At 33.3% G+C, this 27,448-nt stretch overlaps 1 protein-coding gene and 1 pseudogene across 1 annotated transcript; both read right to left on the reverse strand.

Moving 5' to 3' along the window:
- Nucleotides 1-4,692: 4,692 nt before the first annotated feature.
- On the reverse strand, nt 4,693-15,871 carry LOC108484442 (proline-rich receptor-like protein kinase PERK3). Its single transcript, XM_017788229.2, has 8 exons — nt 14,780-15,871; nt 14,292-14,687; nt 14,106-14,192; nt 13,663-13,733; nt 13,478-13,563; nt 10,341-10,488; nt 9,938-10,099; nt 4,693-5,161 (listed from the first exon to the last, which is right to left on the reverse strand). Exons 1-8 carry the CDS (start codon nt 15,798-15,800, stop codon nt 4,922-4,924), a joined length of 2,211 nt encoding a protein of 736 aa, XP_017643718.2. The 5' UTR covers nt 15,801-15,871; the 3' UTR covers nt 4,693-4,921.
- Nucleotides 15,872-17,193: 1,322 nt separating this feature from the next.
- Nucleotides 17,194-26,031, reverse strand: LOC108455347 (beta-adaptin-like protein A; annotated as a pseudogene).
- Between the last annotated feature and the right edge of the window lie 1,417 nt (nt 26,032-27,448).

Raw genomic sequence — 27,448 nt, forward strand, 5'->3', positions numbered from 1 at the left:
ATTCAAACTGTAGTGCATGATTATAAATTTTGTTATCTACAAAATTTTAAATTTCAATTCATTGCATAATTATTATATGTTTGAAAAATTCAATAACTAACCTCGGCTTTCGAGTGTTGATCTAGCAACAGTCAGATATCTTATAGTTGGTCCAAGAGTCTCACATAACTCAGCCCATGGTTCCACCTACTCAAACAATATGTTAATTCAAACATATAATAAATAAACAACATTTACTATGATAACTATATATTATTATCAAATGAATTTTACCTTGTCACCAATGGGAATGTATAAAGGGTGTCCACTCGGAGACGTAAAAATGGTAGCTGGCACTACGCCCATGACCACAACAAGAGTAGGCAACTACCGATTGACATCTTATCCGGTTTCATTGCCCGACACAACTCCCTGTACAATGTGGCCAAACACGGCTGATTCCCAACTCAGTTGACTACATTATTTGAAGTCGATCAGATGTAGTAACCACCTTATGTGTACCAAATTTCGAAATTTATTGGGCATTAGAATGTCCCCAATTAATCTTAGGATGAATGGTCAAGCGTATTGTTCTTTAACAATGTCAGTCGCGTCCGCAGGAAGGTCTTTGAAATTATCTTGCAATCATTTCATCTTTATTTGGCGACCTTGAAACTTGTTCAACACCTTCCCTTAAAATGCCTTGTAAAGGTCCTCCTTATTGGGAATGACCATTGACCTCGTAACGACTAACCCATCCACGGGTAAATCGAGTTGTAAAGCTACATCCTCGAGTGTGATTGTATACTTACCGCATGGAAGATAGAATGTGCATGTCTCGCATCTCCATCTTTCCACCAACACGCTGATAAGTGTGGGATCCAATTGACAACCCCTGAGCATACGAGATGCATGTAAGAATCTCGCATCTTGCAAATAATGATGAATTTCACTCAGTGCGCTCTTAGATAAATTGTGTATGAACCCCTTCCAAACCCAATCATCCGCCTATTTATATCAACAAGAAATTTTAAAAACTTTAAAATTAATTTAATTAAAATTAATGAAAATTAAATTTTTTCCTTACCATTACCGATTACGTAGCAAAAATGTGTTTGTCGTCAAAACGAAAAAAAGAACTTGCCATTCATGAAAAATTAATTGAAATGAATAATTTACGAAATAATAAAGTAAAACTAGAATATTTTTGTACAAATTTATTGAAAAATTTTGATCTTCAGAGAATAGTCAGAATTGAGAGTTTAGAGAGAATAAAGAGAGTTGGATTTGAGTGAAAAGACTGGAAATGGCCTGAGCATTTATAAGACAAAAAGTTACTGTTGGGCTGGGCTAAAATTTTACCGTTGGGGAAATGACTGTTGGAGGAAAGCGTGTCCTACAAGATGCACTTTCACATACTTTTTTTCCAAAAATGACCTATTTCCCTAAATTTTCAAAAAAATCAACCTATTTGGCCAATAATTTTTTGGCATATATGGCTAATTTAGCCATTTGGTAATTTAATTTTATAATATCATTATTTATTCCAAATTATTAACATTTAATTATTTTGATTAAAATGATGACATTGGTTTTTTAAAGGAAAAAAACCTTCTAGCTTATCATGTTTGATATTGATTTTTTTTTAGAAAGGGTGTTTTATAGTGTTGTTGGAACTAGATCGAAAAGGCCAGTCGAGTTTGTTGGAATAAGAAATGACCAATATATCGGTTTCACTACAACAAAATAGGTTTTTAGCGGCGTTCTTTTAGGCCTATAGCGGCGCTTATAAGTGCCATTAAAACAATTTGTGGCGTTTTTATAAGCGCCACAAAAAGTGCTGCAATAAATAACACCACTAAATTTTGCGAAAAACGCCGCTATAGAACATGACATTTAGCGACGCTTTCGCCTTAAACACCGGTAAAGATATGACCTTTAGCGACGCTTTCCCCAAAAATGCCACTAAAGACCATATCAAATTCAACTTCCTTTTTAATCATCCCATTTACATTCTTACCTTAAATGATCATACAAAATTTAAATGACCTAACAATGGACACATTTTAAATTGTTTTTTAGTTCAAAAACATTAACAAGAGAACTTTTCATAATGTTTGATCAAAATGTTAACATAATCATCTTTGAAAACCCAGTCTAATGACTACAATACACTTTCTTCTAAAAAGTAAAATCTTTGAAACTTCTGCCTAATAAACAACGTGATGTTCACTATAAGAAACTTCAACTACAAGCATACTACAATTACTTGTCAGTTTAATTCCAGCAGAGCTTCTTGATTGACCTGCTTTAGACCTGCACAAGTACTTGTCAATTGAAGCTGCTGCACCCATGATCATACCTAAAATTGCAAAAACATAGAATCAATTGACTCATATAGAGTATAACAAATCATCTGTGAGCTTTGAAGTTCTTAAAATGCTTCACAAAGAACTTACATAATTTATACATATTTATTTCTCATTTTTTTTCTGGCTATAGATTTTTCAAAATAATCATATCTAGCATACAAACAAATGGTAATCGCAACTTTGTCTTACTCAAAAGATGAGTTTAAACCATTCTTGACGTTTTGAAGTCTACTTTGGGCTTTGCAACAAGTCGAGTAAATTTCAATTTTGTTTCTTTCGAAAGGAATCATGATTTAACAACAGAACTCTTCAATAAAATTATAATAAATTCCACTTTTAGCATAAATTCAAAGGCTTATGCAGCCAAAAAAGCTCTTGAACCAATCGGGTTAACGATTTGATAGAAATCGAACTGAGCAGCAGCTAGCTATGTCGATAGTCGGCTGTCGAAAGGGGAATTCGAGTAGGGTTAAGATTAGAGGGTCAGGCTTGCAAATATAAGGTAATAAAAAATATCCGATGGGATAATTTTAGATTAGAACGTTGTGTTTTTAAGGCAGGCAAGTCCGCTTTTGGTTACTCAAATGACCTATTTGAGAATCAATATTTTTAATAGCCTCCAAATTTTCTTTTTCATTTATTATGTATTATTTTTTAGTACATCATTATTTTTTAAATATTAAAAAGTTAGTTAAATATTAATTATAAGTATTGTATATTTTTCAAGACAACACATTATCATTAGGTAAAATAAATAGTGGAAATTTTATTAATAAATATTAATAACTTCATTTAAATACCTTAAATTTGCTCAAATTCAAGCAAACTTATGAAAAAAAAAAAGAAGAAGTAAATTAGTACCGAAAACGAATAAAAGATAAACAAAGATAAAATAAAACGAGAGAAAGTCCGGTGAAGGGAGTAAAAAGCAGTAAAGACGGAAGAACGAGCAACGAAGATAACGAAAGAAAGAGGAAAGAGAGAAGTAAACAAACTTAAGTAATATTTAAAAGAATTAGATAAAATTTGTAATTTTTATATAATTTTTTACGTAAGAAAACAAAACAAAAGCAAAAATTTCAAAATATGAAAAATATTTGTTATAATTTGGTCCTATCCAAAATAGATAACTACCTATCCATAACAATTGTTACTTTTTATTTATTTATCAATGTTTTTCTAGTATTTTAATATATCAAATGGTTTAGATTAAATATTCTTAAATATAAAAGCATTAATTGATTGTATAAAATTTCATCATTTAACAAATCTCAAGTAAACCTTAAATCCTAAACCATTTAATATATAAAAGTTTATCTATTATCTCTTAAATAATTTAAACTATAATCATAATTTTAATATATTAAATTTAATATTATTTCTTTTACAATTATATAATAAATTATTTAATATATAAATTAAAAACACAAATTAATCTACCCTAACCCCTAAACCCTAAATCATAAAACATAAACCCTTAACCCCTAACCCCTAACCCTTAAACCGACCTTAAACCCCAACCCTTAAACCATATAAACCTTAAGATAGTAACTCCTAAACCATAAACCCTAAACTAAAATGATAATTAATTCAATATTTTAAAATTAATACGATCTCTTTTACTATTATATAAGAAATTATTTAATATATAAATTAAAAAACAATAAGTCATATACCCAAAAAAGTTTAAAATTATTTTAAATAATAGTATTTTAATTTTTTCATTTTTAACAAATATTTTTCTATAGCAGCGTTTTTCAGAAAGCGTCGCTAATACTTAATCTATAGTAGCGTTTTTCAAAAAGTGCCGCTAATGCTCCTCTCTAGCGGCGTTTTTCAGAAAGCGCCGCTAATGCTCGGCCTATAGCGACGTTTTTCAGAAAGCACCCTAATGCTCGACCTATAGCAGTGTTTTTAAAAAAGTACCGCTAATGCCACTAAAGCTCAGCATAAAACGACGGCGCTGTGCTTATTTTTTGTGGCGTTTTTCAAAAAGCGCCGCTAATGCTCAATCTATAGTGGCGTTTTTCAAAAAATGTCGCTAATGCTCAATCTGTAGCAGCATTTTTTCTCCCAACGCCGCCAAAAACATGGTTTGGATAAAGGATTTGGACCAATCTTTAAGCAATTCATTAGGAACCAATAAAAAATTAAAAATCGAGATAAAAATCGGTAGTTGAATTTATTTATAAAGTTTTTAATATTTCATTAATTTTTATGAATTTTTAATTATTTATTTAATTATTGTTGGATCAATAGTCAAACTGGAACTCAATGATGTGATATGATTTGAAAAATATGTGCTAGTATTTTAATAAAAATATAAAATCTAGAAACTCAATTATATTGAATTTATACAAAATTATTAAATCTCAAATTTAACTGTGATAAAGCAATAAAAATCATAATCTGATGAATCTCAGCAAGATTTGTTTTACAACATTACAAATTATATACCATTAAATGTCAAAAAAAAAATTAGAACTGTAAATTGTGTGATATGAAATAATTTCCTGGATAGGTGAACAAATAATACAGAGTTTATCAAATATTGTGTCAGCTTTAAGAAACTATCTTTCTCGGTTGAGATCATATTCAGGTTGTTTTGGAGTTATTTCAATTTCTGTGGTGGAGCCGGAAGGATTAAGACCATATTCACTTGTGGTTTCACTAAAGCTATCATTGTTGTTGCATAGTTGAGCATTTTGGATAAACGTTGCTGACGAAGTGCTGTTAAATGAGTTTTTCCAAAACCTACTTCCTTCCTCCAGATATGGTAATGAAATATTGTCTTCTAGAGCTCGAACCACCTGCATTGATTCATTTTTTTTTACTATGTTCTAAAAATTCGAATCAGATTATAAATAATCAATAACCTGAATATATCTCATCCTAATCGAAATTGTCAGAAACAATTTGAATCTAAAAGAAAAAAAGAAAACTCAATGATTTAAATTTGAATCAACTAATACTAGAAATTATTTAAATCCAAAAAATCTAAAATGATTTAAACTCAAATGGTCAAAAATTAAACTCTAATCGAAAAATGATTTGATCAAAAAATTTAAAACCCAAATTAATTCAAGGATCCTTTCAGTTAGAGGTGTGCATGGGTCGGGCCGGGCCGAAGGCCTGTCCGAAATGTGGGAGGCTTTGAGCAAAAATATAGGCCCGAAAAATGGGCTTGAGCAAAAAATAAGGCCCGTTTAAAAAACGGGTCGGGCCTCAGGTAAGGCATTTTATGCCCGGCCCCGACCAGACCTGAATTCACTAAATGAAAAAAAAAATATCTATTTTTTAATATCATTTTCTTATTATTTTCTTCCTATTTTGCTACTATTTTACTATTATGTTGCTACTATTTTGTTGTTATTGTTTGGATATTACATAAAATTTATTTTATTGTTAATTTTTTATTATTTTAAGGACATTTGCTAATTTTATTATTATTTTAGAGGTATTTGCTTGTTAAATTGCATCTATTTTAGTGTTATTTAAGTATACATGTTTTTTAAAATTTATTTTTAATTTGTTGAGAAATATTTATTTTAATATTTTTAGTATTTTTGATGGTTTATATATATTTTAAAATTATATAAAAATAATATAAAAATTAATATGGGTTGGTGAGTTTTAACATTTTTATTCAGATCGAGCTTGGACAAAATTTTAGACTCATTTTTTGGGCCGAGCCTGGGCCTAGCAAACGGGCCTAAATTTTTAGTTAGGCCCGGCCCAACCCGACCCATGCACACCTCTACTTTCAGTCGCACCGGTGTAATATGAGATGAAATCTTGACATTTTATGAAGTATTTTTTTCTCCAATATCACCAAAACAGCATTTGGATGTTTACTAGTGAGGCTCTTAAGATTTTAGGATAAACTAGGCTTACCCCTTAGGTTTTAAGATTATCCCCTTATCCTTTCTAGTTGATAAAATCTCATACAATCAAATTACTAACAAATTCAAATTAAGATACAATTATACCCTTGTCATCTATGTATTTTCTATTTATTTTATTCATTTCTCATTTCTTAATTACAAAATAATGAAAATGTAATTACATATTAAAAGTATTATAAAATTAAATATATTTAAAAAATATTAAAATAATACATAAAATATATACATAAATGGAGTGAAAAGCAAATGGTGAAAAAGATATGTTTTCAATGTATCTCACGGCCTGACATAATGGTAACTCCACTTGAAAATTAACAAAATCATTGTAGAATCATTTCAAGGGAAATTTTATTTTTAGAGCGAGGCTACACCGAAAATTTTACCAACAAATATATATATATATTTTTGTATTTTCGAATTTTATACCGTGGGAATATTGGTGTCATCACCCTATACGATGACACCACTTTTTACACGGTCTCCTTGGGAGCCGCTAAAATGAGTGAGGAAAAAGATTTAAATGGCATATCTACCATTGCGGGTGACACCGAACAACACTTATATCTGCCTTTTTTTTTCCAGTCAAAAAGATAGTTTTGAGTTGTTAAAATCAACCGAGGGAGAAAACTTGGTTTCATAAATTAAAAATCTCATCAAAAACAACTATTAGAATTCAAGTTCAAGAATATATTGTTTTTCATCTCTAATTTTAAGTTTTAATTTATTTTATTTTGCTAGTATAAATAGTCATGTTATTATATTTTGATAATAATTTTAGTATGGCATGCAAATTATTTTGTTGGATGATAAGTTTTTTAATTTTTTTAATCAGCAGATTAGTAATTGAGCTTTTAATTAATTTCATTAAGTTACTGGTTTTAATTAAATTTGTTCATTACTAAATCATATATATAGTTTATATTATCCATAATTTATGTGTGATACTTGAAGGATAAAAGCTGCTATTATATTATATGTTTAGAGGGTAAAATGTCGTATATAGAGGTTCCAAAAGTGTATGCTATTATATTATTTGTTTATTTGGTTAGTATCATATTATGTTTGATGAAATTTTTATATTTTGTTTTTTATTAAGGTTTGAGTTTTTAGATATGATATGTGATTTATAGTAAGGTTTTGAATTAATATGTTATAAATTGTTTTAATAGCAATTAATGTATACTTTTTATTTTTATTTTGTTTTTACAGATTTAGTATACAAGACGAGTAAGGGTAATTTTTCATACGAAAGTTGGTTGAATATTTAAATATTACCATTAAATAGAAATGAGGTTCAACAAGAGAGTAAAACTTGATGAAATGAAAGAAAAGATTGGTGTAAAAATAGTTCGATGTTGTGAGAGGAGGATGTTCACACTATTCTACAAATTTCTAAATTCTTCAAATCCGTGTAAATATAGGGAGATGCAACTCAAAGATGATGATGTGGAGACAATGATCGCATTGTCTTTCTTGACTGGTAACATTAAACCAATTGAGTAGTTTGCTAAGTTGGCGGATGTTGAGCAAGTACAAAATGTCACTCTATTAAATAAACAACATGGAGTTCAAGACCCGTATATAGAGGTTCCAAAAGTGTACTACTTTTATCTGAATATTGGGTGGGTAGAATCATGTGATAATGGAGTGACATTGACATCAGGTGACAATCCACATAATGTGTCTATTTTGTATAATAACTCTAATTTAGGTCCCATTTTACATATACATCCATTGGTGATTGATATCCATGCAGACAGTGAAGAAGTACCCAATTATGATGATGGTCTAGATCACTAGGTGGAGGAATTTTGTGGCCTCAATCTTGATGAGGTGTTGGATGATATAGACGATGACAGCAAAGGCGATGATTAGAGGAGAAGCTAGGAAAAAAATTTAAGGGGCTGAAATTAAATTGTCTATATCTTTATAATTTTTGAAGGAGTAAATCAAACGTTTATCATTTTTAAAGGTCCAAAGTGTAATTTTACCTGTACTAATTTAAAATTTTTAAAATTTTAAAGGGTCAAAATAGCAAAATTTCCATTTTAAAGGGGTCAAGGCCCCTGCCAACCCTTTTAAATCTGCCTCTAGCTATGATGATAATGCAGACACCCCTCCGCTTGGAATCTGACTCGTGGCATTATTATACTAAACGAATCTTCAACCCACATATTGAGTGTAGATCCCGATGCGACACATGCATCTGAGTTCCCAAAATACCCAAATATAATATCTTCCCATATATTAGTGCCAGATTATGAATCAAAAGAGTTGGTTGTAAATCTACAATTCCTAAATAACGGGGCATGTGTAGCTACCACCAAGCAGTATAGCATGAAAGTGTCGATAGACTACAAATTCGTTGTATCTAAGCCAACATTATATATTAGGGAGTGTTGAGCTATACAGAAGGGTGTAACTAGCCTGTACGAGTTGCATTGATGCAAAGGTCACAAGTGTAGGTGATTTGAAAATATGTAAGGCCTCTTACATATACTGTTGCAATGATGACTTAAGATAATCAGAAACTTGATGCAAAATTAATTTGTAGTTGCATCACACCAATGGTGAAAGACATGTCCGCCATTCCTATATCTATCTATGCAATCCCGGTTTAGGTACAAAATATCATATAAAAAAATGGAGGGCTAAACAAATAGCAACAAAATAGTTTTATGGTGATTGGGATACGTCGTACAATGAACTTCAAGAATGGTTAGTTGCAATAAAAAAGTATGTGCCAAGAACAGTGGTTGAGTTGAAGATACTACCTACTTACGGCCAATATGACCAACTAGTACTAAGGAAAAGAATTTTCCATCACTTGTTCTGGACATCCGATCCTTACATTAAGGTCTTTCCTCACTATAATCCAATTGTGTAGATTGATGGAACATGGATATACGAGAAATATACGCAAAAACCTTCTTATTGTGGTTGCACAAGATGATGATCAAAACATATTGCTTATAGCCTTTGCCATTATGGATAAAGAGAACATGGAATCATGACAATTTTTCTTAATGAACTTGCGCAAGCATGTTGTTAGACAAGAAAACATTTGCTTGATTTCTTATCGAGCAAAAGGTATCATTGCGACAATTAGGTGTTCTAGACGAATCATTGTCTACTTTTTTTTTTCAAGAGTTTATAATACTCCTTTCTTTCAATTTTTTTATAGTTATTTATATGTATCATTTGTATCCAATTGTACTATACTTATAATTTCAAACAAAAAAATTCACATATATTAGAAAATGTTAATATAACTAGGTCCAATTTGGTACCTATACATTTTTTAGTCTATTTGAGTATGTGAACCTGACAATTAGGTCTTTTTTAACTCATAAACTTGAAAAATGTAAAAGTTTAACGATATAACACTTTGAGATTGTGTCATGGCATCACCTAAAAAAAGTGAACCTAATGACATGACAAAATCTCAAAATGTCACATTATTAAACTTATACATTTTTTTAGTTGCCTTGTGATACCAAAATAGACAAAAAAAGAAATACAAATACGAAAGTAGATTTAATTGTCAAATTTAAAGGCTAAAAATTAAACTTATATAGATTAATTGAAAGTGAATTATATATGATTATATTAGAATATAATATGATTTATCATTTAATTTGGTAATAATTAAAATAGTTTAAAAGTGTAAAGTATAAGTACCTGGATCATTCGAGGTCTAAGCCACGCTGATTGACGCAGACAAGCAGCAGCACAAGTGACCATGTTTGCCATCTGACTCTTGTTGTAGGCGCCGTTTAACCTCTCATCAACTAGGCTCTCATATTCGTTTGCTTCGATTGCACCACCTAGCAAAGGCCTTGCCTGTTTCACCCAACACATTCAACATAAATCCCCATAATTCTATGTTTGGATCCAAGATGTCCATTAATTAAGCCAGCTAGAGTCGAGTTTAAGTCAGATTTGTGTATTATACCAATTATACATAATTGTTATATCTCGACTCAACCTAAATTTATAAAATTTAAATTTAAATTTAATATTTATATTCAAATCCTCTCAAATATCAAATATCTTGTACAAACAATAGAGGATGATGATGTACCCAATCAACTAAGCTATGATTTGTGGAGGATGATTGCTGGATGATAGGTGGACGTCCAGTTATAAGCTCTAAAAGCATGACCCCATACGAATATACATCTGATTTATCCGTTAATTTACCGGTCAATACATACTCAGGAGCAAGGTATCTGCATGATCAAGCATCTTGTTAGAGCAAAAATAAATTGAAATTCATAACAAACAAAAACTATTCATTCAGCTCGAGTCAGTTTAGTTTTAGGTCAGTGATCGATGACAATATCACATATAGTTAGCCAACCATAATATGTACTGAAATTTAGTTTAAGTCTGCTTATGTATATATAAAAATGGTTAACCTAAATCTATTTAGGTTTGCCATATTATTTCTAAAAATATAATAAATTTTTATTTAACATTTAGTAATTTTATATGATTGCCCTTTTGCTAAATTTATAATCATAGATAACTTAACATAATTTTTAATTGTAATTATTTAATATATAATTTACGGAGTTTAAAAATTCCACAAGCATAATTGATAATGTAACAAGCGTCCTATTTATTTATATATCTATTTTAAAAAAATTTATTTATTATACCCTATAAAATACATATTTTTGTGAAATCTAAAAACACCACATATAATATATTAAATAATTTTATATTTTTAATATTTACATTATAAAATCATATTGTGAAAATGATAATGATAATTCTTAGAATAAGAACATTAAATTGAATTTTCTAGGCTATAGATTTACAATATAACCTATCTCACTAAAATAAAAATTATAACACTCAACTTTTTTTTTTTTTTTTTACCATGAGCAAAGGGTCGAAAGAAATCCTACCACTCAGATTCTAATTTCAATTAATTCTCAAAATCATTAATAAATTGCCATGCATTAAAAGTTCGACAACCAAAATATATATGCAAAGATTTAAATAATTTCGTGTAATGGTATTGCCGCAAACACACCGGATTTGATCATTTCTTTACACATATTTTTGTAGGTTTTTTAGTGCATCACAATTGCTTAATGGTATTGAGAATTAACTGAAATTGGAATTTGGGTTGTAGGAATAGATGTTGTGGTTTTTATTTTAGTGAGAGGCTAAATTATAAATCTATGGCTTAGAAATTATTCAATTTAATCTAAGGGCTGAAAACCAAGGGTGAATTTAAAATATTTTTTAAAGAGCCAAAATTGAATAATAAATTTTGAGAATTTAGGATATAATTTTATTATATATTAATTTATTATTCATTATTTTTAAAAGAATTAAACATAACTTTCTTTATTTTGGGGTAATGTGTAATTTATCACAAATTAATTTTTAAGGACTTAAGTAGCAATTTCTATTTGAAAGCGGGCCAGGGCTTGCCTACCCCTTAAATTCGCTTCTATTACACATTTTAGTTTTTATTTTAAGAGTTTTCACTATAATTGTCACCGTATTATATATTTGATTTTGATATGATATAAAACGCATAATATATAAATAAAAAAGAAAAACATATTATGAAATTGAAAAACAAGTTGAGTAAGGCTTGTGTAAACCTATTCAAGTGATGAGCTACTCACCCAAACTCAAAAACATGCTCAAAACATTATGACGGTTTGAGTTAGGCTAAAAAATGAATTTAAAAATAAATTCATTTAATATATATGATAAGCTCGAGCTTAATATTCAAAGCCCGAGTCCGACTCAACTGCTTTTCAAATTATGATATAAATATATATTAACTAATTTATAGCATATGAAAATTAAACATACTATACTATAATGTAATATTAAAAAATATGTTAAGTTGTGTGTGTTTAGATAAAGAAAATATATAAAGGTAGTAAAAATACATATAATTACTAAATATTAAATAAAAAGAATTATGTTTTATAATATATATATAGACGGGCATTAAAAGGTTTAGGTTAGTTATTTATTAGTTTTGATAATTATACACAATATTAATATCATGCACATACTCGATCCGATTTAACCAATGAGCACTTTGAATCATGAAGTTTAAGTTTAGAGCATATTTTAAATTGGCTTTTTTTCTATGGTTAATTTAGAGTTTTCTTCCTAAACTTCTCCAAAATTATTTAGTTGGTGCTTGAACTTTTTTTTCGATACTTAAACTTGTATTTCATCATTCATGTTTGTACTTCCGCACTAACCCTATTAGTTTGTATTGACATGGCACTGATGGCCAATCTAATGGTGACACACAATACATGGCGGACATAAATTAAAAAATCTTTAAAATATATAAATTAATAAAAGTATAAATTTTTTCACATAAAAAATGAACTTCTACAAATGATTGCTTAGAAACATTTGAATCTAAACACCATTTTGTCTAGATTCATTTTAAATGTATTTTAATAAGTTTATATATTTTAATTTTTTTATAAAATATCAAATTTTAGGTTATTATTTTTAAAATATATATAAATTATAAAGTTATAAATTATAAAAATATATACAATTAAATATATATATAAAGGCTATAACATTTTGAAAAATATATAAAATATATAATATATAAATTTATAAAAATATATAAATATATAAAAAGAACTAAAAAGTATGTCTACAAGGAATTTAAACAAATGGTTGTCTAGATGCATTTGAATTTGGACAACCATATATCTAGGTTCATACTTGATGTAAAAGTTTTATCTTTTTACTAAATTATATACTTTAAAATTTTTAAAATTTTTATATCATTTCTAATTTCATAATAAAAATAATAATATAAAGAAGGTAATATTTTAAAATAAAAAGTTATTAACTTATTAAAAATACATTTGAATGAATGAATCTGGACACCAATTTGTCCGGGTTCTTTTGATTTTAAAGTTTTTTAAATTTTTTTAATTTATACCCATTACGTGACATATTAAGAGGCCGACACATGTCACCATCAAATTGACTCTCAGTACCACATCATCACAAATTACTAATGTTAATGTGAAAGTACTAACTCGAATAACAGAATACAAGTTAAGTACCAAATCCATTTTTTATGCATAATATTTTTGTCCAGCCAACCTTCCTACTCAAACGAATAGTCCGATCCTAGTAAAGTTTGAACATTATAGTATTAGAAAAAGGAATGGAATGGGATGAGAAAAGAAAGGACCTAACCCAAAAGTTCCCATAACTCTGGTAGAGATGTGAGTAATGGAGGGACTCTCATCAAAGAAAATTTTGGCAAGTCCAAAATCAGAAACCTGAATATGCAAAAAAACATACAGTTCATTCACTGTCAAACACTTTACCATAAAACAAACAAAATCACTATATGTATATCTATAGATTTTGAGATCTACCTTAGCTTCAAATCTCATATCAAGTAGAATATTAGCTGCCTTGATATCTCTATGAATGATTGTTGGACTGCCTGTAGGAACAATCTACTTCAATCACAACTAGAACTAGATTATGAAATTTGTGAAATATAAGACACCTCGAAATTCCGACCTAATCAACTTAAACACGAGTTGAATCCACCCCAGCTTAGCCGTAAAAACGTCAACAAAACAAAGCTGTCCGATCCGAATCCGGATTGAACTAATCTCAAAGTTGACCCGAACTAACACTAAAATGACCCAACCAGGAAAATGGAACCTCAAATCTAAATAATCTTAAATCCGAAACAACTTGAATTAAAATGAATATTTTAAAACAAGAATTAACTCAACCTGACCAATTGACAGGCCGTAAATTTTTATTTTTATTTTTGTAATGAGTAAAAGCTAAGAAATCAACTCACAGTCCTCATGGAGATATGCTAATCCTTTTGCAGAGCCTATAGCAATTTTGAGTCTGCTTTCCCAGACTATAACAGGTTGTCGGTTTTCTACAACACAATTAATTACAGTTAAAAATTGCAACACATTGAATCACCGAAACATTCATTGATCATAGCGAATGAAGAAAAGGAAATAATAATACTAACCATGCAAATGGAATTCCAATGTTCTGTTAGGGACAAACTCATAAACAAGCAATCTCTCAGCCCCATTGATGCAGTATCCTACCAAGGAAACAAGGTGTTTGTGATGCAGTCGGCTAATGGTCTCAACCTCGGCCCGGAATTCACGCTCCCCTTGCCGGCTCCCAGCCTTCAGTTTCTTAACCGCGACGTCTTGTCCGGTCAGCAGACGCCCTTTGTAGACGTAACCGAAACCGCCTTGTCCAATGAGGTTGGATTCGGAGAAACCATTGGTCGCAAGGACTAATTCCTCATAAGTGAAAATGCCACTTGAGGGATTCAATGCGGTATCTGCTGTAACTGTTGCTGAATTGGTGACATTTTGTTGTTTTTGTTGCATTGAAGCAGCAGAAGGGCCATCTAGAAAAACAAACCAAATAAAACATTGAAATTCTATCAGATTTGAGTTTTTAATTAAGATTTGAAACCAATACTAGTTGTATTAAATTCACCTTTTGTGACAGAAGAACATTGTTGAATTTTAGTGTCTGAAGGCTTGTGTTTTCTCCTTCTACCTTTGAAACAAATGCACACTAATGCAAACACAACAAATAGTAGAACTGTAACACCAATGGATGCAACTATAAGCCCAATTGGAGAATGTGGCCTGTGCTTTGTGGCTGCCAAACCTCCTTTGTTCGCTGTTAGCGCTAATGCTGCTGCTGCTGGTGGTGGTGGTGGTGGTGAAGGCGGTGGAAAGGCCTGAAAGAATCCTGGAGTGTTAGGAGCTCCGATGGAATGAGAAGCTGCAGGTGGTAGTGGGGGTGGTGTTGATGTTGGTGGCGGTAGAGGTGGACGCAGTGGAAATGCCCGAAATGGTGTTGGAGTTTTAGGGACCCTAGTAGAACGAGAAGCTGCAGGTGGTGGTGGTGGTGGAAGCACCACAGATGGTGGCCTTGGTGGAGCTGTTGGAAGTGGAGTGGATGGCAAAGGTTTAGATGGCTGTTGAGGAGGTGGAGGAGAAGATTTAGGAAGCAATGGGGAAGGAATAATAACCAATGGTGGTGCTGGGAGGGGGGGAGAAGCTAATGGGGTAATTTTAGTAGCAGCAGCAGGCGGTGTTGGTGAGAGTGGTGGTGGAGAAGTAACAACCGCCGGTGTAGGAGTAGTAACAGGACTTATAGCAACAGCAGCAGGAATTGGAGGTGGGGTTGATATTGGGGCCAAATGGGATGCCAACAAGGGTGGAGGAGAAGCAGAAGCAGGAGTTGGTGGGGGTGGTAGAGGACGCAGAACCACCGGGAGTGGTGGTGGTGGAAGAGGAGGAGGGGAATATAGGGGGGATGATGGAGACAATGAGGGTGTTAACAACATACTGGAATGTAGAGTCCACAACTCCCACATGCAAATCAATGTACAATCAAATGTTTTATCCTCGGAGTAGTGGATTTCATAGCTGGAAAGTGTTGTAGAGAATTTCTTTTTTGTTTTGGTTGCAGAATTTATGATTCCATTTTTACTGACATAAACCATGAAAGGGGTTAAAAGTAAAACCAACCAACTAAACCACTCCAGAAATAAAAGTTGCAGTTTCAAGGCAAATTCCAATACTATATATGTACCTAAGCCTACTCTAATACTAATGGGGGGATTTTAAAATAATAATAGATGAGAGTCACGGGCACCTCTAAGACCTGGGTCCACCTGTTTCGTTTTTTCTTTTATATATTTTTCATATCATATGTTATATGTAAATGCAAATGCAAATCTTAGAATTATGGAAGTAACAATGTATATTACATTTAAAATATTTATATTATATTAATATAAAATTTTGGTTCAATCGAAAAATTAGTGTTTTACTGATGCTAAATACCACATGTTTAAATTTAACTATGTGTAACTTTTCATTGTTTTGTTAAAATAAAATATTAAACCCTAAATAATATAATTTATTTTTAATTATAAAATAATATTTTGTAATTTCTTTAATCAAGTTGTTGTTTAATTAATTCCTAATACTAATTCAATTGTGGTTTTAATAGTAGTATAAATTATCTATGAATCATTATATAAATCAAACCAAGTCATATTCTCAATTTTTTTTTAAGCCCAAGTTTAAATTAAGTCCAGCCCAATTCAATAGCACTAAATTTAACTTCAACTTTTAATTTGGCACTTGAATTTTTTTTGTCTCTCAATTTTGTACTTGAGTTTAGTTTCATTATTCAACTTGATACCCAAATCAAACATGTAACCTAATGAATATTTGACACATGTGTTCTATTATAAAAATCCCTAAGTACTTCATTGAGACAAAAGAAACTCAAGTATCAAATTAAATAACCTTACCCTACTAAATTGAACATTGAAATCACATTCAATATTTATATATTTTTTAATTAAATTCAATTTAAAAAATTTTTAAACTTTTGTAATTGGCTTGTGGTTAAGGGATGTCCACTCATGGAACCCACCTGAGCAAGTAGTAGGCTTTTATTTAGGCAATTCCATGTGAACTTAGTGTGTGCATGGGAATGTTCCTACCATGTATGCGTGAGTATTAACTTTCTAACTATACAGTATTGAAAAAATTAGTGCCTTTTTTTCTTTTTCTATTTAAGTGAATTTGAGCAAATCCAAGCCTATTCGAGGTGAAAACTTCTTGCCCAAGCTCAGCCAATCAGATAAGCCACCCGACCGATGATCAGGGCACTCATAAATGGTTTCTTTACATAACGAAAATAAGAGACCGTGAGGGAAAATCAATAGACATGTACATTTTAATCATGTAGACATATCTATACCTACCAAAATGGAGAGCTTATCATTTTTCTCCTCTGCAAAATTTCTTTAATGTCTTCCTACTAGAAAAGGGAAGAGCATCTTTGACATCGAGCCATCAAATGAGGAAAGCATTTTGTGCTCAGGAAATGCCAAATTTGGACAAAGCCGACTGGAAAAGAGTTGAGAATACCTGGGATGTACTTGTTGTTCCAATAGGGTCGAAAGCGTGTAAATTATTGTACTAAAAAATCACACAAAGTTCAATTCCCAGGGAAGAGAGGTAGATCACAAGGATCTCTTAAATACCAAGTCTTTCCTTAGTCAGAATATCCCTTTTATAGTAATTTAATAGCACAATAAATACTACTATTATACCTCAAATATTGAAAGAAAAATAGGATAAGAAAGAACACAAGAGTTTTAACGAGGTTCGTAAATTATACCTACGCCCCTCGCACTAACACCGGATGATAACTTTACTATCTCCAAAATATTACAAACAAATAGAATTCCTTAAGAATTCTCAAATGGGAGAAAAGAGAAAACTAAGAGAGAAAGATTGGTTGGGATAATTTGAAATGAGAATGAGAAGGCCTATTTATAGTTGAGGTTCAAGGACCAAACAATAAATAGCCCATTATCTCAAGGACCAAAAAATTATCCCATGCCACTTTTTCAAAGTCAACTTTAGGGTGCTAAACTTGCACCACTTTGGATTGTTTGCCATTAAAATTGTCTACCATTAATCATAATGTTAACAATCTCCACCTTGAAGATTTGATTAGGATAATCACATCTTCACACACTTCCTTCAACTCCCCAAATTCGATAAAGCTATCTTTTGTAGTGCCTCCAAATGCGCTCTCGGCGCCTTACACTGAAGGTGCTCAAATTCTCGGGATGTTAATCAAGTTCAAACAATGATTAAACTTGATTGTTGTTACCACCTTGGTCATCATATCTGCGGGATTATCTGCCGCCGGAATCTTCAAGTAGAATTTTTCCTTTTCAAAGACTTCCCGCACAAAGTGATATCTTACGTCGATATGCTTGGTTCTTGAATGATAGACTTGATTTTTCGCTAAATGAATAGCGCTCGATTGTCACAATATAGACTAATGTGACTTTGAACAACTCCCAAGTCTTTCAACAATCCATTAAGCCAAATAGCCTCCTTAATGACTTTTGTAATCGCCATATATTCGCCTCAGTAGTAGACACGACATCAGAGATCAGAAGGTAGACTTCCAACTCACTGGGCTTTAGCAAGAGTAAACAGATACCCGTAGTTGAACGACGTTTATCTAAATCACCAAAGAAAGTCGGAATCAACATATCCAACTACAAACCCACCAAGTGCTTCATCCCGCTCAAAAACTAAACCAACATCTAAGGTTTTTCAAGATACCGTAGAATCCATTTCACACTTGCCAATATCCTTTTCCAGATCATGCATATACCGCTCACAACTCCAACAACTTGTGAAATGCCGGTAGCAGTACACACTATCAAGATACATCAAACTCCCAACCGTGCATTTGCATATGGGACTTTTCCATATATTCTCTTTCTTCTTCGGTTTTGAGATAATTGAGCACTAAGTTTCAAATGAGAAGCAAGTGGGTACATACATGTTTTGTGTTTTCATTTACACCAAAACATTGTAATACCTTTTTCAGATATTGCTTCTGATTCAAGCAAAGCTTGCCTCTCTGTCTATCTCTACTTATCTCCATGCCGAGAGTCTTCTTGGCCTCACCTAGATCTTTCATCTCGAACTCTTGATTCAACTGAGCCTTCAGCTTATCTATCTCTTTTTGGCTCTTCGAAGTGATTAACATATCATCAACATACAAGAGTAGATAAATGAAAGATCCGTCATGTAGCTTTTGCAAATACACACAATTGTCATATTTGTTTCTTTGTGTATTCGCTTTTCATAAAGCTATCAAATCGCTTGTACCATCGCCTCGGGATTGCTTCAATCCATATAGCGATTTGTTCACTTACAAACCCAACTTCTACCACCAAGATCTTTGTATCCTTCGGGTGAGTCATATAGATCTCTCTTCTAACTCACCATGCAAGAAAGCCGTCTTAACATCAAGTTGAGCTAGCTCCAAATTCAACTGTGCTACCAAGGCCAACAAAATTCTAATGGAGGAATGCTTCACAACAGGGAAAATACATCATTGTAGTCAATTCCTCCTTCGGCGTAGCCTTTAGCTACCAACCTTGCCTTGTAGCTAACATCTTTCTTGCTAGGAGATCCATCTTTCTTTGCGAATACCCACTTGCATCCGATTGCCCTTTTACCTTTCGGTAATTGCGCCAACTCCCAAGTATTGTTCTTCAGAGAGATTGCATTTCTTCATCCATGGCGCTTTTCCATTTATCACTTTCTAAGCTTTGCATTGCTTCTTGATAAGTGATAGGAATATCATCATCAACAACGGAAGGGCATAGGCCACTATATCAAGAATCGAAAGGTGTTTACGAATTTCTCTCATTGGCCTTGCAACCGCAATCGGTTCGGTGTACTTAATGGTTCTTGGGTCGAACCTCTTCAACCTCTAATTCCTCCATTGTGGTTGGAGAATTAGACTTATTAACCGGGCAAATCCCCATCCGCTCAAACTCTACTGTTTTGGAGTATACTCCACCGCCGTGGAGTATCGCTTGTCCGAATATTTTCATCTACTACCTTTTTCAATGTGGCAAATTCATCAAAGGTAACATCTCTGCTATAGATCATTTTCTTTGTGTCTAAGCACCAAAGACGAAATCCCTTCACTCCAGAAGTGATTCCCATAAAGAGAGCTTTCTTTGCCCTCGGATCTAACTTTGACTCCTTCACATGGTAATATGCAGTGGATCCAAACACATGTAAGGAATCATAATCAGAGCCGGTTTTCCGCACCATACCTTCATAGGAGTTTTTCTTTCTAATGCGATGGTGGCAAACGATTAACAAGATGGCCAACAGATGTCATAGCCTCATTTCAAAATTGCTTGCCCAACCCAAAGATTGGACAACATACATCGAACTTTCTCCAAAGAATGTTCGATTCATACGCTCTGCCACTCCATTCTGCATTGTGGTGTATCCCTAATCGTGAAGTGTCGAACAATACCATACTCTTGGCACACATCAAGAACGGATCACTTCTATATTCCCTCCATTGTCTCGTCCTAAGCCGCTTGATTTTCTTGCCGGTCTGGTTTTCGATCAAAGTTTTCCATTTAAGAAAAACTCCAAGCACTTCATCTTTAGTTTTCATGGTATACACCCAAACTCTTCCGAAAAGTCATCAACAAAAGTAACAAAGTAGTGTTTTCCTCCCAACGAAGATGTTTTGGAAGGCCCCACACATCTCGAGTGAATATATTCCAAAATACCTTTTGTATTATGGATAGCAGGTCAATTTCACTCTTTTGCTTTCCTGAACACAATGCTCGCAAAATTTTAATTTGCAAGCCTTTGCACCTTTCAACAATCCTTGCTTTGCCAGAACTTGCAAGGATTTTTCGCTGGCATGTCCCAACTTCATATGCCACAATTGCATTGAGTCCAAGTCTTTGTTACCGTAAGCTGCAGCGACTGCTCCAATAACTGTACTACCTTGATAGTAATACAAGTTATTTTTCCTGATGCCTTTCAATATCACAAGTGCGCCAGATGTCACTTTCAAAACCCCATCTCTCATAGTAATAATGAACCATTGGATTCCAAGGCTCCCAATGAGATGAGATTTTTCTTCAAACCGGTACGCATCAACATCGCTTAGAATTCGTTGATCCATCTTGATTCTTTAATTGGATTGAACATATCCCAACAGCTTTACTGTGCATTGTCATTGCCCATATAAACAACTCCTCCATTTAGCTCAACTAAATCGAGAACCACTCTGGTTGGGGACATATGATAGGTACAACCCGAATCCAATATCCACTCATCCGAATGGAACGACGATGATGATGCAACCAATGATAGTTCGAGTCACCGGTATCATGCTTTACAACACAAGCATCTACAGCACTTTTCCCTTATTCTTCACTTTGGACAATTTTTCTTCCAAGTGGCCTTTCTCATGACAAAAGGCACATTCATCTTTCCCGAGTCCGGACTTTGACTTTGATCTCCCTTTTGAGTTTTCTTCCGAGTGTATGAACGACCTCGGACTACTAAAGCTTCAGTATCTCCGATTGAGTTTTTCTGCTTGTCCTTCTTTCTCTGCTCATAATCAGTATAAGGCCGCATGACTTCGCCGAGAGATATATCACTCTGCCATGAAGTAGAGTAGTTTCTAGGAACTCAAACTCCTCTCGAAGTGACCCCAACAAAGATCAAAGCCAAATCTTCATCTTTGAATGTCTCATCCATATTCAGAAATCGGTGACTAATTGATTAAATTTGGTGATGTGATCATTCATTGTGGTACTTGGGACGATGTGAAGTTAAGCAGTCTTTTCTTCAAGTGGAGCTTATTTTGATTGTTTTCTTCAAAATTTTTCTTCAAGTGCCACCCACAACTTATTTGCGAAGTTTCCTTTGAAAAAGCATACTCGCTTCTCGAGAAAGGCATGATCGAATTGTGCCACATGCCAACCGATTGATCGCCTTCCAATCTTTCTCCGTACATCATCCGGTTTCTCTTCATCAATGGCAATGTCTAGACCTCACTGAAAAGGGCATCTAGAACCTCACTTTGCCACATACCAAAATGGCCCGTGCCATCAAAGATCTCCACGGCCAATCTTGCATTTGCAATTGTCGGTCTTGTCCACATGGACGATGTTGAAGCTCCTACACCGACCGCTTTTCTCCATAATCTTTCAATATACCTAAGGAAATCTTTTTCGATGTGGAAGATCACTTAAATCGCAACCACAGAGCATACTACGATTAACCTTGACTCTTGATACCACTTGTTGTTCCAATAGGTCGAAAGCGTGTAAATTATTGTACTAAAAATCACACAAAGTTCAATTCCTGTGGAAGAGAGGTGGATCACAAGGATCTCTTAAATACCAAGTCTTTCCTTAGTCGAATATCCCTTTTATAGTAATTTAATAGCACAATAAATACTACTATTATACCCTCAAATATTGAAAGAAAAATAGGACAAGAAAGAACACAAGAGTTTTAACGAGGTTCGTAAATTATACCTACGCCCCTGCACTAACACCAGATGATAACTTTACTATCTCCAAAATATTACAAACAAATAGAATTCCTTAAGAATTCTCAAATGGGAGAAGAGAGAAAACTAAGAGAGAAAGATTGGTTGGGATAATTTGAAATGAGAAATGAGAAGGCCTATTTATAGTTGAGGTTCAAGGACCAAACAATAAATAGCCTATTATCTCAAGGACCAAAAAAAATTATCCCATGCCACTTTTTCAAAGTCAACTTTAGGGTGCTAAACTTGCACCACTTTGGATTGTTTGCCATTAAAATTGTCTACCATTAATCATAATGTTAACAGTACTTTGATAATCAGCTTTGATCTTAATTTGGGCTTTAGCAAATGATGTGTTGATTATACATCCTACGAGATAATTAGATATCGACGACTCCTTTTTTTTGTGCAAAGAAGAAAAACTTTAAGTTCAGGGATTGACCGCCCGATGCAATGCAGTGGATGGAATGGCTTTGCATGTGCCGAACAAGAGCTTGAGGAGCCATCAGTGCCACGATTCCTTGAGGCTTACTGAGGGCTCCTGGACAGATTACATGACACGATGAGTTCCAAGAAAGTTGCACATAATCGCATATATAAGCAAAGCTTTCCCAAATATCAAGAATGGCATAATGGAGAACACATGGTTTCCACTCTAGGGCCCATCTAGGAAAGGCCTAAAAGTTCGTCTTGATAGGAGTATCCATACGAAGGGTCTATAGGATCGAATCCAATTGCAATTCCATTTCCTCTCTCTTCCCTGAAAGAGTAGTCTATCCGCTGCTTTTGAAATATTTTATGAACTGCAGGAAGTGAAAAAGTGTTGGCAAATCAGATGTTCGAACGAGACCGTTCAGGAACATAGGTTGTGGGTAACTAAAGAGGTAGCGAGACTGACAGCTTTCTCTATGGGCTTTCAAGCTTATCTTTTGTTTAGCTTTAGGGGTGGCAACTAAAGAGGTAGCGAGACTGACAGCAACTGCAGGAAATGTGACTTTCATTTTTTTTTTATGGAAACGTGAGTCGTTTAAGATCGCTACACAAACCTGTGATAAAGCATCTGGCAATTGGCGCCACCTCTGCTGAAATGTGCTTGGATCCCGGAACAGCTTTTGTATTAAGCTTCAATTGAGGAGATGGAGTAGCAGGTGCAGCTCCTGGTAGACCAAGACCAAGCAGATCATCAATTGCCGAGCTTGCTGCTTGTGAAGAATGGTCAGCTGCGGTGGGATTTGATATTGCCAATTCTGTCTTTGTAGACGAACTATCATAAGGAGCTGTATATGCAGAACCATTATTAGTTGAACCTCTAGTTTCCTCTTTCTCAGAAGTAGTTAAAAGCAGATCCTTATCATTTTCCTCAACTCTCAGAGCAGAAACAACATTATCTGCTGCTTCTTCACCGATAGATTTCGGAGTTCATCTGAAAACTCAAATGGACCCGTGTTCCTTATCTGTAAACATGTAAGATGGCTGCATATATTTACAAATATCAGTTGACACTCATTATTATTATTTGAGTAACACAATCTAATTACGTTCCTAAAAGGAGATGCAGAGTGGATATGGTACACTAAATTGTTTAATAGCAGGAAGTAAACCCTTGAGTAAAATTAAGAAAATGCTTGGAGAAGCAGAATACTGTTATAACAGCAGAGAAAGGAAACTACGTACTTAAGACTAAGGCATATTCTTTTTAAGTTATGATGTATGGATAGAATTTTCCTTGCAAGAAATTTGGGCAACCTAAAAAGTTAGAAATAGTAATAGATACCATATTGAACGACCAGATCTAAAATCTTTATATTTCCGAAAGAAATGGGGGAACCGAACGCTTTTACTCATTAACTTTGATTAATTGAAACAACAAACTACGTAACTAGCTAAGGCATATGCCTTGTCTTTGCCTTAATTTCTTTTCCCCTTTTAATATGCAGATTGGATGCATTAACAACCCATTACAAGAACTTTAAGAACAGTTTTAACTACAAAAAAGGTGCCCTATAACATGAAGTTAAAAGAAGCAGCTAGCGATTTCAAAAAAAGAAAGAAAGAAAAAAAAAAGCTGCTAGTGTGTTAAAAAAGAAGAAGAAGAAGCTGGTAATTACCTTCTGGTATACAACAGATAAACTGTTAAATTCATCAAAAATGTGATCTTTGATTTTACTGCTTTGAATAAACAGCTTGCTTTGGAGGGTTCCCCACACGTTCTGCTACAGATACATTATACTGTAGAATCCTATAGTAGAACAAGGCTCTGTCATGAACATCTTGCAGTCATGCTGAAGGTTTAATTGATTGTGTCCAGAAAACAAACAGTACTTTTGATATAAAAGTGGGGGGAAAAAGAAGACATTCAAAAAAAAAAAGACCCTCATACGGTCATACCTTGTTTTGAATCAGCAATACCTGCAGCCAATGCAGCTCCCAATGCATTTTGGGTCTCAGGTGGACTTTTAAAAGAACACTTTATCACTGCAGTGAGAAGATGTAAACGGACCTGTCCAATGGCATAATCCATCAACCAAGTAAATGAGTTAATTAATAACACGATCTTTCAAACAGGCAATATTCTATTGTTAATGGATAACAAATACTCAATCTACAACAAGAAGATAGCAGCAGTGCCCTTGGTTGTGGAATGAAATGAAAGAGAAAACAGCTTGGATGGAGAGGAAAAAAGAGGGGCGGTGAGGTTAAGCAGGGCACTGGATGTGGGTTAACTAAAGTTATTAAACACACAGAATAAGTCCATGAGATCAAGTACGTAAGATGGTTAACATTTTCTATGCAACTATACTATTAAGTAAATAAAATTTGCACATCTGCACCACATAGCCACTAGAAAGACATGAACAAAAACATCAAAGGACCAACAGTGGTTGGCTGATGAGATAATAGAAACTGCCGGAAAGTTGAACTAAATGGCTGAACATTTTTTTTTCTCATAGAAGGGACCAATTCCAGAAAATGGCTCAAAAAATAGAACACGGCTTAAAATGGAATCATTGGACAATATACGTGAAGATTAATTACCTCGGCAGAATGCTCCTCATCCTAGTTTTCAACTAGACTCTCCAAAACATAAGGAGCATCTTGCATATCCTGTGAATATTCCCCAAACATCCATATAAAAGCTGACTTTGCCTTTGGTTCTTGTACATTTTTGCTGCTTATGCTCCCAACCAAAGCAATGCAATCATGGCCCCACTGACGATATTTTCTAAGAAGATCTTTCACAAGCACCTGCATAAAAGAACTCATGTAGATGTAGCTGGTAATAGGGAACTATTGAAAGTTTTTTCTGTATTTTATTAATTAAAGAACTAAATTAAAATAGAGAAAAGAGTCCTAACCTAATTAGAGAAAATAATTTTCTTATTCTAATAAACTACTAAAAATAAAATAATCTTAAAATATCTCAAATTAATTATTCTAATATTTATCTACCTAAATAACTTTAAAATATATCCTAAAAAATAGATGGGTTTCACATATTTTAACACCCTCTCTCAAGTTGGTGCATATATATCAATCGCGCCCAACTTGCTTACAAAAAAATCAGAGCTTGTCTTAGAAAGCCCTTTGGTGAGTATGTCAGCAATCTGTTGTTTTGAAGGAACAAACGGCATTCACACTTGGCCTTCTTCAATCTTCTCCTTGATAAAGTGTCTATCAATCTCAACATGTTTAGTTCTGTCATGTTGGACTAGGTTGTGAGCAATACTAATAGCAGCTTTGCTATCACAGTACAACTTCATTGGTGAAGTGATTGGATTCCTCAGGTCTTCCATAATTCTTTTTAACCACATCATTTCACAAACTCCTTTGAGTCATTGATCTAAACTCAACCTTTGCACTACTTCTTGCTACAACACTTTATTTTTTTGCTTCGCCAAGTCACAAGGTTTCTCCAAACAAATGTACAGTATCCTGATGTAGATTTTCTATCTGTTATTAAGCTTGCCCAATCTGCAATTGTATAAGCTTCAATCCCCCTTTGTTTGGATTTCTTGAAGAATAAGCCATTTCCAGGTGAACTCTTCAAGTAACTTAGAATTTGAAACATTGCTTCTTCATGTTCCTCCATTGAGGAGTGCATAGATTGACTCACTAAGCTCATTACAAAAACTATGTCTAGCCTTGTAAGTGATAAGTAAATTAACTTACCAACTAATCCTTGGTACTGCCATTTATCAACTAATTGACCTTCTTTATTTTTGAATTTTACATTTGGATCAATTAGTATGTCAGTTGGGCGGCAACCACTCATCCCAACCTCTTTTAAAAGATCAATCAAATATTTTTCCTAAGAGACCACAAGACCCTTCTTTGATTGAGCAACTTTCATTCCAAGAAAGTATTTCAAAGGACTCAAGTCTTTGATCTCAAACTCCAATGCTAGATGCTCATTGAGACATTTTATTTCATCCACATCATCTCATGTAAGAATGATATCATCGACATAAACTATAATAACTGTTATTCTATCTCTTAGTGAGTGTCGATAGAACATTGTGTGATCATCTTGCCCTTGTGAGTAACCTTGTTTTTTAACAACTTGAGTGAACCGTTCAAACCAAGCTCAAGGAGACTACTTTAGACTATACAAATATTTCTTGAGCTTTCATACTCAAGATCCAAATTTTTCTTCAAAACCTAAAGGAGGATCCATGTAAACTTCTTCTTCAAGTTTCCCATTTAGGAAAGCATTCTTCACATCTAGATGTTGTAAAAACCAATCAAGATTAACAACAATTGATAAAAGAACTCTAAAAAAATTTCATTTGGCTATTAGAGCAAATGTTTCAAGATAATCTATCCCGTATGTTTGAGTATACCCTTTAGCCACCAGCCGGGCTTTGTATCTATCTAAAAATCCATCCGGTTTGAATTTGGTTGTGAACATCCATTTACAGCCCATTATTTTTTACCCTACAGGTAATTCCGTTGTTTCCCATGTACCTTTTTTTCAAGAGTGTACATCTCCTTTAAAATAGCCTCTTTCCACTCAGGAACCTGTAAAACATCTTTCACATTTTTGGGTATTTTCACAGTATTGAGACACGAAACAAAGGCTGAGAATGTCAAATACAAGGCTTTATAGGACACAAATTTAGACATTGGATATTTGACAACATTTCTAACACCTTTTCTTTTAGCAATTGGAATATTTAAATCAGAAAATTCATTGGTTGGAATATGAGCTTT

This window comes from Gossypium arboreum, chromosome 6 (assembly GCF_025698485.1).
Source record: "Gossypium arboreum isolate Shixiya-1 chromosome 6, ASM2569848v2, whole genome shotgun sequence".
Classification (NCBI taxonomy): domain Eukaryota; kingdom Viridiplantae; phylum Streptophyta; class Magnoliopsida; order Malvales; family Malvaceae; genus Gossypium; species Gossypium arboreum.